General features: G+C 29.8%; 1 protein-coding gene across 6 annotated transcripts; it reads left to right on the top strand.

Moving 5' to 3' along the window:
* Positions 1 to 762: 762 nt before the first annotated feature.
* LOC114415708 (protein NRT1/ PTR FAMILY 5.1-like) lies at positions 763 to 10,636 on the top strand. 6 transcript variants are annotated; one of them, XM_028380533.1, is made up of 5 exons: positions 1,193 to 1,329; positions 4,373 to 4,550; positions 5,512 to 5,893; positions 8,112 to 8,668; positions 9,654 to 10,636. In XM_028380533.1, the coding sequence occupies exons 4-5, from the start codon at positions 8,115 to 8,117 to the stop codon at positions 10,525 to 10,527; spliced, it is 1,428 nt and encodes a 475-aa protein (XP_028236334.1). In that variant the 5' UTR covers positions 1,193 to 1,329; positions 4,373 to 4,550; positions 5,512 to 5,893; positions 8,112 to 8,114; the 3' UTR covers positions 10,528 to 10,636. The 6 variants fall into 6 exon arrangements, with proteins under 6 accessions (XP_028236331.1, XP_028236332.1, XP_028236334.1 ...); XM_028380530.1 differs by lacking the exons at positions 4,373 to 4,550; positions 5,512 to 5,893 and adding an exon at positions 763 to 925 and having other exon boundaries at positions 1,112 to 1,329; XM_028380531.1 differs by lacking the exons at positions 4,373 to 4,550; positions 5,512 to 5,893 and adding an exon at positions 763 to 925 and having other exon boundaries at positions 1,112 to 1,329; positions 9,635 to 10,294.
* Positions 10,637 to 16,552: the final 5,916 nt, after the last annotated feature.

The raw sequence follows: 16,552 nt of genomic DNA on the forward strand, positions 1-16,552 counted from the left end.
AGAGACCGAAATAATAAACTTATATCACTATAAGTTGCTCCAACTCTTATACTATCCAATAATTTTTTATCACATAATATTATCTCAAAATAATATCATTGCATAAAATTTTTTTTTGTCTATACATACAAAATTATTAAATACTTTATCGATAACATAAAAATTGACATAAGATATTTTTAAAATACATAAAAACAAGTATAATGTAATTATATACTTATAATTGTTCAATTAACAAAATGTGATATAATGGTGATAATAAATCGGGTGGGAGGGTGTTTATCTCGAATTCCATCATTAGATTAAGAGTTCTTATCATATACAACTTATAATAATTTTACATAGGAATTTTATGAAAAAAAAAACTACATTATAATTATATCATGTTACTAAATAAGATGATTTGATAAAATGGTCAATTTTTTTAAATGTTTATATAAAAATTTACCCTAACAATACATATAAATTAATCTTTTACACAAATTTATGAATCTTTTCATAAATTCAAAAGAGCGCTCGAAAGTGTCTATAATGCACCTGAAAAGCCACATAAGCTACGCATTTCTGTGTTTGGGCTTCTAGCTGGCGCAACTTGCATTAGTCACTCGTGCAATTCGTAAATGTTTCACGTCGAATTTAAAAATAGATAAATAAAAAACGATTTTAATGTGCCTATCGCTGACTCCATAGAATTACTTTGCAATATTATTCTTTATTTGTGCATACGGGGGAGTATTGTTATTTCTATATATAGTATTTGCTCAACGAGAAACACTTTGTATTCCATCTTCCCTTTAATGTTCCGAATATAATTTGGGTGAGATGGAACACAAAGGTTACACTTTAGATGACACAGTGGATCTTAGTGGACGGCCTGTGCTTTCTTCTACAACTGGGAAACGGAAAGCTTGCATTTTCATTCTTGGTAAATTACTTGTGAGCTTTGCATTGGTGTAACGGAATATTGGAATGTTATCACACAACATAAACAAACATACTCTATAAATTACTTTGTTGATGCATTATAGTATATGCTTCTAACGAACAAGTATTATGATAACTACTCTATTATGACTCACGCGTATGTGTGTGTATTAAATATTAATGACAGCTTATCAAGCATTTGAAAGATTTGCCTACTTTGGGGTAAGTGCGAATTTGGTGATTTATATGACATCGGAGCTCCACAAAGACTTGGTATCAGCAGTAACCAGTGTGAATAACTGGTCAGGCACAGCATGGATAACTCCAATAGTTGGTGCTTATATAGCAGATTCTCACTTGGGCCGCTTTTGGACAATCACTTTTGCGTTGCTCATATATGCCATGGTGAGTTGCAGGTTTTTTCTTTTATTAGAATGTATTGTTATGTAATTGAATTGTCCAATCATGAACTGAACTTTTATATGTCATCTAATTGAAAATGATTATCTTTTGTAATATTTATTTTAAGGCTTAAATTGTTAGTTTTAACATGTCATGTTACAAATTACAAAACAAAACATATGTCATTAATAAAATACAAAAAAACAAAAAAATCAAAATGTACCTTCAACCATTGTCATGAAAATGCTGCATTGTTTTGGTTCTTCTAAGCTCTCACTCTCTCTATAGATGTAGATGGTGTATAAGATGAAATTAGAAGAGGTGAGCTCAGAGACCAAATACATATGATATATATAGACATTCTACCATCAATGATGTATTTAATAGTCATTATGACTCATTAGTGATCATTACCACCCATCAGTAGTCATTCAATATTTGACTTCTCAATTCAAAAACTGATGGAGCATTTGATTTTCCAAAACGTACTGACTAACTTATTACATTCTCTCACTTGGTCCAAACGTTTTGACTCAATGATTAAAATATGTCATTACTCAATCTTCTTAAGAAATGAATATACGAATTATAGTGATAGTTCATTTTATAACGAGTAATATCATGCATGTATTACAATATGCTTAATTTCTCAAGCAGTACACTCAAAGTGAAACTTAATGAATAAACCTAATTTTATTCTTGGTACAAACATAATTTTTCTCAAATAAATCAATGTGCACTTGAACATGAGAAAATATCACAATATAAAAGTTTCAACTCTAATATGTATGTATACAATCATAAAGTGGAACCAAGTCTCATTTTTTCTACATGATCTTTGAATTTAAACGATGGCATGCCCTTAGTTAAAGGATCAACGATCATCAACTCAATGCTTATATGCTCAATGACCACTTTCTTGTCTTTTACTCTTTCTCTGATGGCTAAGTACTTAATGTTGATGTGCTTACTTCGACTTCCACTTTTGTTATTCTTAGCTATAAAGACAGCAACTGAGTTATCTCAGAAAATTCTTAAAGGCCTTGAAATAGTATCAACTATCTTCAACCCAGAAATGAAACTTTTAAGTCAGACACCATATGATGTAGCCTCAAAACAAGAGACAAATTTAGCTTCCATGGTAGGAGTAACAGTCAAAGTCTGCTTAACACTCTTCCACGAAATAGCTCCACCAGCCATCATGAAAATGTATCTAGTGTTGATTTGTGAGAGTCAACGTAGCCAGCAAAGTCTGAGTCTGAATAACCAATCACATCTAGATTGTCTGTTTGTCTATACATAAGCATGTAATCTTTGGTCCCCTGAAGGTACCTCATCACTTTCTTAGCAACTCTCTTGTGGTCAATACCTGGATTACATTGATATCTTTCTAACATTCCAACTGTAAAAGCAATGTCAGGCTTTGTGCACATTTGAGCATACATGAGGCTTTCAACAACTGAAGCATAAGGAATGTTTTTCATATGTTCCCTCTCAAAGTCTTTCTTTGGGCATTGATTCAAATTAAACCTATCACCCTTCACAATGAGAGCAACACTTGGTAAACAATCCTTCATCTGAAATCTCTCTAAATTTTTTTTAATATAGGTTTCTTGTGATAAACCTAAAATACCTCGAGGTTTGTCTCTATGAATCTTAATGCTGATGACATAAGATGCATCACCCATATCCTTTATGTCAAAATTCTTAGAGAGAAATGGTTTCATCTCATGTAGCAAACCCCGATCATTGGCTGCAAGTAAAATATCATCTTCATATAAAACAAGAAAACATATTTTACTTCCACTGACCTTGTGGTATATGCATTGATCCATGGGATTTTCATCAAAACCAAATAAGAAAATTATCTCATGAAACTTAAGGTATCACTGACGGGAGGCTTGTTTTAAACTATATATAGATTTATTAAGCTTGCAAACTAAATGCTTACCACTACTAGAGGAGAAGCCTTCGAGTTGTTTCATATAAACCTCTTCCTCTAAATCACCATTAAGAAAGGCCGTTTTCACATCCATTTTTTGCAATTCAAGGTCAAAATGAGTTGGTACACAATTTAATATATACATTGTCGTCTTTAGTGCTTTAGCCCACAAGGATTTAGGAAGATTGATGTTGCTAAGTATATTCCGTATCATGTCCAATAATTTTTTATTCCTTCTTTCTGTCACACTATTCTGATTTGGAGAATCATGCATAGTGTAATAGGCAACAATCCCATGTTCTTGAAGAAACTTTGCAAAAGGACTAGGTGCTTGTCCATTCTCAGTATATCTGCCATAATATTCTCCACTTCTATCTGTTCTCACAATTTTTATTTGCTTGGCACATTGGTTCTCAACTTTAGCCTTAAAGACTTTGAAGGCATCCAATGCTTCATTTTTGTTATGAAGCAAATGAACATTCATATATTGTGAATAATTATCTATAAACGTGATAAAATATTTCTGACCACGTGCATCCATATCTGAACAACAAATATTAGTATGAATTATTTCTAATATGCTTGATCTCCTGTTAACACCTTTCTTAGACATATTGATCTGCTTATCCTTAATGTAGTCCACACAAGTCTTAAAGTCAGCAAAATATAGAGTATTGAGTACCCCATCTTTCACTAACCTTTTAATTCTCTCAATTTAGATGTGTCCTAATCTCCGGTGCCATAACATAAAGAAATTCTCATTAATATTACACCTTTTAGTGTTTGAACATGCATTAAACTATAAGTGACATAATTTTGTAAACCAAGAAGATAAAGACCATCAGACAAGATACCATTTACAACACATTTAAAATTATAAAATAACTCAAATGATGTGTCTTTAAAATTAAAGGAATATCCAAAAGGTACGAGTCTAGAAATAGAAATCCAGTTTCGAGAAAAACTTGGTACATAAAAGGTCATTTCTAATTTCAAAATAAAGTCACTACTTAAAGTTAAAATGCAAGTTCCAATAGTCTCCACAGGTGAGCCTAGCATATTGCCTTATAAAATGCTTTGCTTACTTCCCATTGGTTTCCTTAGGTTTTGCATACCCTGTAAGGAATTTACAATATGGATAGCAGATCCAGAATCAATCCACCAGGTGTTAATATGCCTAGCCTATTCCTTCTTTCTGCCACACCATTATGATTTGGAGAACCATGCATAGTGTAATGGGCAACAATCCCATGTTCTTGAAGAAACTTTACAAAAGGATCAGGTGCTTGTCCATTCTCAATATATTTGCCATAATATTCTTCACCTCTATCTTATCTCACTATTTTTATTTGCTTGTCATAACATAGAGGAATTCTCATTAATATTACACCTTTTAGTGTTTGAACATGCATTGAACTATATGTGGCATAATTTTGTAAACCAAGAAGATAAAGACCATCAGACAAGATACCATTTCCAACACATTCAGAATTATAAAATAACTCAAATGATGTGTCTTTAAAATTAAAGGAATATCCAAAAGGTACGAGTCTAGAAACAGAATCAAGTTTCGAGAAAAACTTGGTACATAAAAGGTCATTTCTAATTTCAAAATAAAACCACTATTTAAAGTTAAAATGCAAGTTCCAATAGCCTCCATAGGTGAGCCTAGCGTATTGCCTGATAAAATGATTTGCTTACTTCCCACTGGTTTCCTTAGGTTTTGCATACCTTGTAAGGAATTTGCAGTATTGATAGTAGATTCAGAATCAATCCACCAGGTATTAATATTAACACTAAACATATTAGATTTATAACATACTAATGAGATTGATTTACCTTTCTTCTCAAACCATTTTTGGAATCTGGGACAATTCTTCTTCATGTGTCTCTTCTTCTTACAAAAGAAATACTTTGTCACCTTCTTAATATTAGCTTGATGTAGTATTTTACCATTCTCATTCTCATTAGCTTGAGACTTAGCTGCTTTGTTCTTCCCCAAGTAGTTGTCAGCAATGTACTCTCCTCATTTCCATTACAAGCCTTTCTTCTTCTTGAACACACATGATTATTAATTCATTGATAGACCATTTGTCATTAGCTTGAGAGTTAGCTGCTTTGTTCTTCCCCAAGTAGTTGTTAGCAATGTACTCTCACTCATTTCGATTACCAGTCTTTCTTCTTCCTAAACACTCATGGTCATTAATTCATTGATAGACCATTTGTCCTTATGTGTGTTGTAGGAAATCTTAAACGACCCATATTCCTACGGGAGGCTGTTCAAAATGAAGTGCACCAGGAAGGACTCAAACATATCAACCTCCGGTTTCTTAAGTTGAGCTCAAATATCTCGCATTTGCATTATATACTCACGCACACCTTTCACACTGGTAAGTCGAAGAGAGGAGAACTTCACGATCAGGGTGCTTACTAAAGCCTTATTTGAAGTAATGAACTGATCATCAATGACCTTAAGCAAATCTCAGACCTTTTCATGCTGGTCGACAGAACCACATATCCCAGCCAAGATTTTGGTTTTAATGAACATCACGCAGAGCCGGTTGGATCGCTCCTACTACTCATATAGCGCAACATCAGTTGGGCTACTTTCATCAGTGATTGCAGGTGGTTCGTCTTTCCTTATAGCATAGTCTATGTCCATCCACCCCAATTGTAGAAGAATTCTCTACTTCCATATCTTATAATTATCTCCTTTGAGTTCGGGAACATCACATTGAATATCAGAAAAACTAAGAGTATGAGAAGTTGCAAAATCTAAAGGCTTATGTCAAAATTTGAGGCATATTAATCTTAATTGTGTGTTTTACTAATGTACTAATGTAAACATACCAGAAAATTGAATCTTGTGACATAAAAATTATTTGTGGGCTAAATTTTTAATTCAATAAGGAACAATTAAACTTTGTGATAAAATAATCGAATTCCATACTCAAATTCATGCTTTACGGGTATAACATGAAAATAATTTAAGTTTCTATCGCAAATATTTACTTTGTGATAAAATTGACAAATTATACATACCTCATGATCCTTGTGAGTAAACCATGAAAAATAATATGTCATTTTATCCCGATTAATTATACAAATATAATAAAAATTTCTGTGGGATAAAATTTATTATATAAAGTACACTTAATCACAATATTATGCCTAATTCGTTATATGATCTTTAAACAACTTAATATATAATTTTAATCAAATTATAGATGTTGTGGCTAATCCATAATTAATCAAAATTATAAAGATCACTTAGACATAAAATTTAATATATAATTTTAATCAAATTATAGATGTTGTGGTTAATCCATAATTAATCAAAATTATAAAGATCGCTTAGACATAAAACTTAATCATATGAGAATAAATCATATTATGCATTTCAAGATCAAGATATAATACAATGATGAATAAAATTTTCATGTAAAATTTCATAATTGAAATATAATATTATGCATTTGATTGCATATATATATATATATATATATATATATATATATGCATAGTATAATTTTTTTTCTTCAGAATATCATGCATAAAATAAATCAAAACTCCATAAATTATAAAGGTGAACAAAATAAGGATATAAGATATGAAAAATAAATATATATCAAAAAACCTTCAATGATCTAGTGGCTTGCGCATATTACAAATGAAACATTTCATTTTCCAAGACGTGCAAAATAAATTATTATATAAATGTGTTTTTATGAAATAAATTAGTTTTGATTTTAGTTTTTGTAAGGTTTTTTTTTTTTTTGTTTTCTTGTCTTGAAAATTCTGAAGTCACTGTCTCTTGTCTTAACTCTTGACGGTTTATGTTTGTGTTTAACAGAAGGTCAATTGGTTATTCTAAGTGGTATTTACTATATTTGCCATACCATGTTAATGCATGTAGAGTAGAGCTGTGGAAACGGGTAGTCAGACCCAACCCGTATTCTATGAATTGTATATTTTGTGTTTTGATCTTTTCCGTTAGTCCATCAAGTCGGCCCAAATTTGTTTGTTTCATTTTTTTTTGTCATTTTTTCTAAAACATTTAAAGGAAGAAAAACTAAAATAATATTAGACTAGAATAGTTTCAAACATCTAATTTTTTAGTCCGATTGGGATGCCTAAGATTGACCCATTTCTATTTAGGCGTCATTTATTTTTGGTTCAACCTGATGGCCTAATGGGTCGGCCCGTTAAGTTGGATTCATTTTGACAACTTTAAACTTAGGAAGCCTCTGAAATTTTTTAAATCTCAAAAACAAATTTTATTTATCTACCTTAAAATTAACATTAGGGATTAAAAATGGTGATTTCAAATTTTGGATGGATGAAAATAAAATGAAATCTACAAGACTAAGATAAAAATTAACTCATTTTACAAGGAAAAAAAGAGATAAAAGATAACTTTGTACTGAGACTAGAAATATAAGGAAGATATGTTTTTAGTTATTATAGTTTTGGCCAAACACAGTCAAGGTCATTATACCTTCGTATAGATGAATTTAGTCAAATTTTTAAAAATATGTAGATTTATTCTTTATTTTGGATATTTTTTATTTTCATAAATAATTAGTTAGAAACTAATTACATATTTTTTTAATATTTGACAACCAAATTTATTAACATGAAGGATCACGTTTAATCGAAAGTATAAAATTTAAAAGCACATTTTTCTTTTAAAATTATATCTAGAATGATTTTTAATTGACAGTATCAACCTTAAACTTTGTTTTTCTCTCAGAAGCAAAAAAAAAAAAAACTTTCATTTCTTGAAATAAAACCTTTAACGTGAACGCATTATAAATCTGAATACTGACATTGATTTACACAGGGAATGGGGCTCCTGGTTCTTACTACATCACTGAAGTGCTTCAGACCAACGTGTACAGATGGAATTTGTAAAGAAGCATCAACCGTACAATTAACATTATACTATTTATCAATATACACCATAGCCATTGGCAGTGGCGTGCTGAAGCCCAACATGTCAACTTTTGGTGCTGACCAATTCGATGACTTCAGACCCAAAGAAAAAGTGCTAAAAGTTTCATACTTCAACTGGTGGTCGTTTAACACTGCATTTGGCACTTTAGCCGCTACACTGTTTGTTGTGTACATTCAAGAGAGGTTTGGGTGGGGATTGGGGTATGGAATATCAGCGGTTGGTTTTCTAGTTGCCTCTGTTACCTTCTTTATGGGTGTTCCAATATATAGGCATAAATCCAGAAAGGGGAAGAGCCATGCAAAGGAGTTTTTCAGTGTCCCTGTTGTTGCTTTCAGAAATAGGAAGCTTCAACTTCCTAGTAGCCCTTCTGAACTGCATGAGTGTGAGATGCAACATTACATTGATAGGGGAAGACGACAAATTTATCACACTCCTCGTTTCAGGTTCGCTATTAAACTACTCAATTCTTGCTTTTACCTGTTCTAGTTTGCAAAATCCATGTCGGGACTCAGGAGATGTTTTGGTTTCTTCTCTCAAATAATGCCTTCAGAAAATTGATTGATATTGTCTAATTAGCAGTATGTGGTTTTGTATTTTACACTAGAATTGCACATGACCATCATAACTACCCTATGAGTTATTATTCATGGTAGGAACTATCACTAAGATGACAGGATTTTGGATACTCAAATTTCCCCCACATAACATTTGGGAGTGGCGTACACTACTTAAAAATTTACTTTCATGAAAAAGAATCGGAGAGGATATATATTATAGTGGACTAGTGGTTGAGCCTAGAGTATCTGTTGGGATATATATCATTTCATTTTAAAATCTCATTAAAAGCATACAAGATGAGTTTGATGGAAGGATAATATAAATATATAATGGTTGGGCCAAGAATACTCACTAAAATAGTTACTTTGTCGAAGTAATCCTTGGTTGATACAACTTGATAAATTGAATTTTTGTTTGGGATTTACAAAATGCATGTTTGTATGAAATGTTTGTGTGCAGACATGAACATACAAAAAATGATACATTTCTCCATTAGCAAATGTTGTTAACACTTTCTATTGATTGAAATTTATAAAAAATTACAAAATTTGGTGAATTTCACTTCCTATTTATGAGTTCCACTCATTGATGTAGTAATAAATAGAATATGTTAAAAAAAGCGTATTTAAAATGTGTTATTAACATGAATTTATTACATGGTCGGAGATTATATGATTACAAATCTTCACATGACACATACATTTTTTAATTTATGAAAAAGAGTCTATAACATGTCATATGGAGATTGGTAAGAGCGACATAATCCTGAGCCATATAGTAATAATAATAATTTCTAGCACTCCTCTTTCTTCAATATTTAACTCCTTGAATTAAATATGAAATTTAAACAGCCAAATCTGTGTCTTTAAGGTTCTTAGACAAGGCTGCTATAAAACAAGAGAAAACAGATGCCTCAAATCCCCCATGCACAGTGACTCAAGTAGAGAGAAACAAGCTTGTTCTAGGGATGCTTGGAATATGGCTACTAATTATAATCCCAAGCAACTTCTGGGCAGTGGAAGTAACCGCGTTTGTCAAGCAAGGCACAACAATGGAAAGGAACCTGGGCCCCAACTTCCAAATACCAGCAGCCTCCCTGTGGAGTTTTGTGGTGGTCACCATTCTCATTTGTGTCCCCATTTACGAATGTTACTTCGTACCGTTCATGCGTCGAAGAACCGGCCTTCACAGAGGAATCAAAATGCTTCACAGGATTGCCATAGGAGTTGCCATCCAAATCATGGCAGCTGCAGTCATGTTTGCTGTGGAAATTCGAAGAATGAAAGTCATAAGGGAGAAACACATAACTGGTGCAAAAGAAGTAGTTCCAATGAGCATATTCTGGTTGTTGCCTCAACATGTTCTACTTGGTCTTGCAAACACATTCCTTATGGCTGGATTGCTAGAATTCTTCTATGATCAATCACCAGAAGAAATGAAAGTACTTGGCACAGCCTTTTACACAAGCACCATAGCTGTTGGGAAATACTCCAACAGTTTACTAGTGTTTATGATAGATAAATTTTCAAGGAAGATGAGTGGTAAGAGCTGGATTGGTAACAATCTTAATGATTGTCACCTTGATTACTATTATGCTCTTCTTTTTGTGATATCTGCGTTTAATTTTGCGGTCTTTCTGTGGGTACAAAGGGGATACATTTACAAGAAGGAAAATACAACAGAGGTGAATGAGTTTGAGATTGTGAGAGCAGAAAAGACAGAATCACAGGTAGGAAAAGCTTGACCTTTATTAGCATTTGATACATGTAAGTATCATAGCAGACATGGCAAAAATGGAAATGCTAGATGCCTAGATGTTATTGTGTTACTATAATTCATTTGCTGTTATTTAGTAATAATGCCTCAAAGGCTGAAACTGTTACTGCAATTAGTATTAGTATGCTGAAATTGATCAACATTAAGTGTAACTAGTACCTGCCTATCAGCAAATTTAAAATAGGGTAACCAGCATCTCCGGCTATGTGTGTGCGTGTTTGCACACGTGTGACGTCCCAATTCGCAAAGTGTCAGCGTCATGGTACTAATTAATTTTTATATAACATGAAATTAAGTATTGTAATTATGTATTATATATACATTGGTTAAGACTATAAACAAGTAGTGATCTAAAATCATTTAATAATTTCTTGTCTTTTCAGCTATTGAATGTGGTTTTGTGGTGGATGTGGTTTGCAGAAGTTATTCCCAACATGCTGTATATCTTATCATAAAGCATCGAGGCGTCTAAAATCATTATACATATTATCTTTGTCGTATTTCATCTTCTTTACCATTAAGAAGCTCAACAGTAGTAGATTAGCATAATGATGCAGAATAAATAAAAATTATTTATATTATTTTTAATATATGAATTTGATGATAATTATGTTATTTAGGATATTGATATATTTCTTACTTTTAGGGACTTTATCTGGAATCAGATGTTTAGTTTAAAAGTTATGTTTTAATAAGATTATGTATTTAATTAGGATTTATGTAGGATTTCATATTTAACCAAGACGTTATATTTTATTAGAAATTTGTGTTTAATTAGGATTTATCTTAGATTTTTATTTTCTTTAGGTTGTAAATACTTTGTAATTATCTTATGTAATGGAGACTTTTTTCATAATCGATGTTTTTTTTTCTTTTGTTTAGAGAGTATATGAAATTTTAGTTGGAGGAGCACTTTGCTCCAAAATACTTTTGGTATGTACATGAGGAGAATACATTGTCTTGAAGTGTCTTATATCTAAAGAATTGCTCGAATTAAATACCTTAATTTCCTAAAATTCTCCTCTCCATTTATCAAGTTAGTTTTGTAAATGCCTAAATTTTTTTCTCTCCCATGTCAACGTCTTTTTTTTTTTTTTTTGTCTTTGATTATCCTCACAAGCGTAGCTTTGAGACTAACCTTGAAGTCAGGGTAGGTAAGTAAAATAATTTCTAGTGAAGAACTTTTAAAAGTAACCTCTAATTATAGATAAAGCCTGGAAAAGTTAAGATCAGAATTGATTGAGAAAGATTAATAATTATTTTTCTATCATTCCATTCTCGCACAAAGAGATAAATAAACATTCCGATTTCCAACCATCACCATATTCATCAAATCTGGAGATGGGACTATGAAAGTATTGCTGTTCAAGAAAATATTTGTTTGTACTTTTTTTTATCCCTTTTATGCATGGTTGATGCATATCTTAATTTTTTATGTTTTTATTTAAACCTTATTTTTTTACTATTATAATTAGGTCTTTTTATACTTTTATATATTTTTTACATTATCGTTTCTTACTGATTATAGTGTGTTTAGCAAGCAGTTTTAGTTTCAAGCCTTTTTTTTCCTGGATTTTTTTTTGTTTGAACTTATTAGTAATGTTTGATAAATAAATTTATTTTATTAGGTTATAGTATTTTCAGAGATATTATTTCAAATAACTTTTTAGCTTCTTACTTTAAGAGGTGTTTGACAAGCCACTTTAGGAGCTTATAAGTTAATATGACCGGTTCATAAGTTGCTTTGGAAAAAATAATTGTTTGATATTTGAGCTCATTAATTTTTAGTTTATTTTCATAAATTCCTTCAACTTTTATCCTCACTAATTTACTTAAAGAGTCTTTTTTTTTATCCTTTTTTCTAGATTGCCATACTTGGAGAGGATTAAGCAAAATCATCAAATGGTCATCATTTCTACTGATATATATTTTTTTAATTTCAGATTGTAATTTACTTCAAGTCTTCTTCTTTTTTTTTTATACTTTTTTTTGTTACTGTCATCGCTCATAGTTTTCAGCTGATATATTTTTATATTTCTAATTATAATTATTTTGGGTAAAATAAGTTTTTAGTTCTTTTACTTTTGTTAAATCTTATTCTCAATCCCCAAACTTTCTTTCATATCATGCAATTTAGTTCCTAAACTTTATAAAAATTATATTTTAGTTTCTCATCACAACTTGAGGTTAATAAAATGTGCAGAAAAGGGAAGAGATTAGGCTTAGAGACTAAATTTTTGAACTAAAAATTAGATTCAACACAAATATAAAAACTCACAATTTATTTTATTCTTTTCTTTTTATAGTCATATAGATTGCACTCTCTAGTCTTTCATATTATATAGCAAGCCGTTCCTGGTCAATTGCATTGTTTGGATTAGATAATAATATAATAATGTTTTAGTTAGATCATAATCATAGTTTATAGTTGGGAAACTATGTAATGCTTGAGTCAATGATATAATAACATAATCCCTCTTCAGCTCAAAAAAAGAAGACTTGCTAAAGCAACAAAGTATACTTTTGACGGTTTCTAAGTTTTAACGATGGCAATGTGAACCCAATCAATTCGGTGAGATGCTACTTTGAACTCCAAGCCCTTAATTGGGTAAATATTGATAAGTATTTACAAACTACAAAGTACTTGAGTACTTAAATTTAGATAAAATTACAAAATAATTTGTATATTTAATAGTACTTTTAAATTTTGAAATATAAGACAGAGAGAGTCGAGAGATGTTATATAACTTATTTTAAAACAGTTGAATTATGAGCAGCAACCAAGTTTGGATCGGAAGACTAGATACACCAAATCTTGATGCATAAAGAAAAAAAAAATACTTGAAGCATATAAAACAAATGGAAGTTGAGAAAAAATAATTAAAGAAACCAAATTAATTAACATATGGTGAAGAGAGAAAGAAGTTCCTTGCATCAATATCATAGAGGGAATGTTTCTAATTAAAGATACTTAAATTCAAGTCAGTACGATACATGGTGAAGATCGAGATAAAGATTTAGAGTGAAAATATGTTTTGTAATATTAAATGCGACATTAACTTAATTATTATTTGGTATTATCAACGTCAAGATGCATTTTTTTTCATGCCTAGACGTTGGACTAACTTGGTTTCTAGCCATGCATTTCAATAAGCATAAATATATACTAAAAAGGTATTAAAAAAGATAATCTGGATTTCTATAAGCATAAATATATACCAAAATGTTATATTTAGTTTGTGCCTTTTTGAAAATTAATATGTAATTAATTTAGCTTAATATATGATACTTTTATTTTAAAAAAATGAAAATAATTAAACCAAACATGAGCATACTACTGATGGTAATTTCTTTTGGCAAAGAATAATCACACTATAATTAAACATATGAAAATTATTCGTCCGTCATTTCTCACCAACCGTAAAATATTCTGGCTCTCATTTAATTTGATGAGTTTTTATGTGAGTACAATTTTTTATAAACTATATATTTATTCTTCCCTAAAACTAAAAGTAATGTCCAATTTCAAAAACACATTCAAATAAAGAGTATTTTTTTTAATGGTCCTAGTATAAAATAATTTTAAACTATTATTTATTATAAATTATATATATATGTTAATATAATTTTTAAGATAATTATTATAAAAGTTAATAAATTGATTATAATGTATGTGATATGTCTGTGATCGAATGAAATAGTAATATACAATTTCAGTGTATTACTATTTTTTAAAACTTTTTTTTTACATATATAGAAAAATTACGGATAAAAGCATGACCAAGTATATATTCGCACGTAATTAAAAATGTCTTCTGTACAGTATTCTAGATCGAGTCTTTATCAAATAGAAGTTTGATCAAAGCCGAATCTTTCAAATAAAAGGCCGGTTGCTTACCTGCCCAAAGGTCCCTGAAAGATGATATATGGATAATATTACTTTGAAATTTAGTCTAGTGACTACTGCAGCTTACAACTCAAGAATTTAATTTGTGAAAAAAAGACAATTTTTTGTCATAATTTTTATTAAAATGAGTTAAAAATATTATTAAAATTTAAATAATTAAAAGTTTGTACAAAAATTTCAATTGAGTATAACTTATATCATGTTAACATTTCAATAAAAAAATTTTGCGGAACAAGTAAACAACGTATTATTTAACTCTTCTAAAAAAACATATTATTTAACTCTTAATAAATTACCATAGAATTCTATCAAACTTTTTGTAATTTACCGATTCAGCGAACCAATGGTCATGTGGCCGTGTAGGACCACATGTTGCCCGTGAAAGATGCAACTGCAGTGATATCCAACAACTACTTATCATAATGAAAATGGTTACATAAAACTTAATCGCATGCATGTAATTGTAACATTTTTTTATATATTTAGGAATTAAATTAGAATTATTATTTTTTAGAATTAAATTATTATTGGTTATATATTTAGGTACCAAACATTTATTTAATTATTTTTTCTAAATTCACTACTGGGAAGAGGAAACAAAAAAGTTCAACGGCAGGAAAACTACAAATATAGCAGAATAGTTAGCGGGAGTACTAAGCGGGTCAATAACTTGATTGTTTACTATACTTAAGTTAACTATACAAACATCCACTTCCACTTAACTACACATAAAAAAAAAACGACAATTCTTAGTTACAAATTCTACTCAATTGATGAATAATTGATTTTTTTTAAACATTAATGGATGTTAAATCGAAATAAAAACCTAGATTGATAAAAGTATAATTTATTTTAATGTTTTGAAAAAAAGTTATGTTGATTATATTTTTTATGTAAGAAAAAATGATTATTTTCTTAAGTGAAAGAACAGTAGTGTGCTGTGGCAGGGGATTCGTTACACACAATGAAAATGAGAAAAATTTCTATCAACTAGCAATCTAGCATCGCGTGGCCTTCACTTTCTGACGGTAAAAAAAAAGAAAAAAAGAGAGGACTAAAGGCTTCTAGACTTCTAGTGGTTTTCCAAAAGACACTATTCTCTCATATTAAAGTCCACTATTGCGAACCGACAAAATAAAGGACGGGACAAAAAGCAAACGGAGTCAACGGCATGTGGAAACTGGAAAGCCCAATCTTTACATTAAAATTTGTCTACTCATCTTCGTTAAACTATGGCTTGGTGGTGTGAAATGAAATATAATTTTTTAAAAAAGTATCTGAATAAAATTGTACTAAAAATAAATGTTATACAGATATTTTTTAACACATTCTTTTAAGCACGTTATTTTAATGGGTTAAAATTTATTAAAAATTATAAAATAAAAAATTATTATTATATATCATATGAGATTCGTGAAATTTTATTATTGTAAAAAAAATTCAACCAATAAAAAAATATGTGTAAAAATAGTATGTTAAAAAATATGTTTTAAACATTTTTCATTGTAGTAAAAATATGAGATTCACACAAAATTTTAAAAATTCCCCCTTAATTTTTCTCTATTTGAACAGAAGCAAATCATAGCTAAATCCTGATTTAGATGAAGAGAAATAAAAGAAAATTTAAAGGAAATATTTCAAAAATTTGCATGGGTTCCAAACTTTCACTCAATAATTTAAATATTTCTCTTTAATTTTTTTCATTCCATACAACCAAACCACTCAAAGTATCGGAGTAGTGTTTCAAAGTAAAAGGGAAAAAATATTGTTTAAATAAATATTTTTCATTTATAAGTTTTTTACAATAAATCAATAAATCAATAGATTATCAGAAAAATTTATTCATAAACCATTTACTATAAGTATTACTCCGTATATTCATATAAAAATATAGAAAAGTAAGACTGGTCAAATAAAAATTTAAATACTAAGAATGAAAATATTTTAAGGACTAAAACATATTTTTTCATTTATATATTCACAAATACTTATTTATTATGAATTTTAATTATAATATAATTTATATAATAAAAATGTTTGTATGTTATAAATTTTAATTATATAAAATAAATATTTATATTGTATA

Source organism: Glycine soja, chromosome 6 (genome assembly GCF_004193775.1).
Source record: "Glycine soja cultivar W05 chromosome 6, ASM419377v2, whole genome shotgun sequence".
In the NCBI taxonomy this organism is placed as follows: Eukaryota; Viridiplantae; Streptophyta; class Magnoliopsida; order Fabales; family Fabaceae; genus Glycine; species Glycine soja.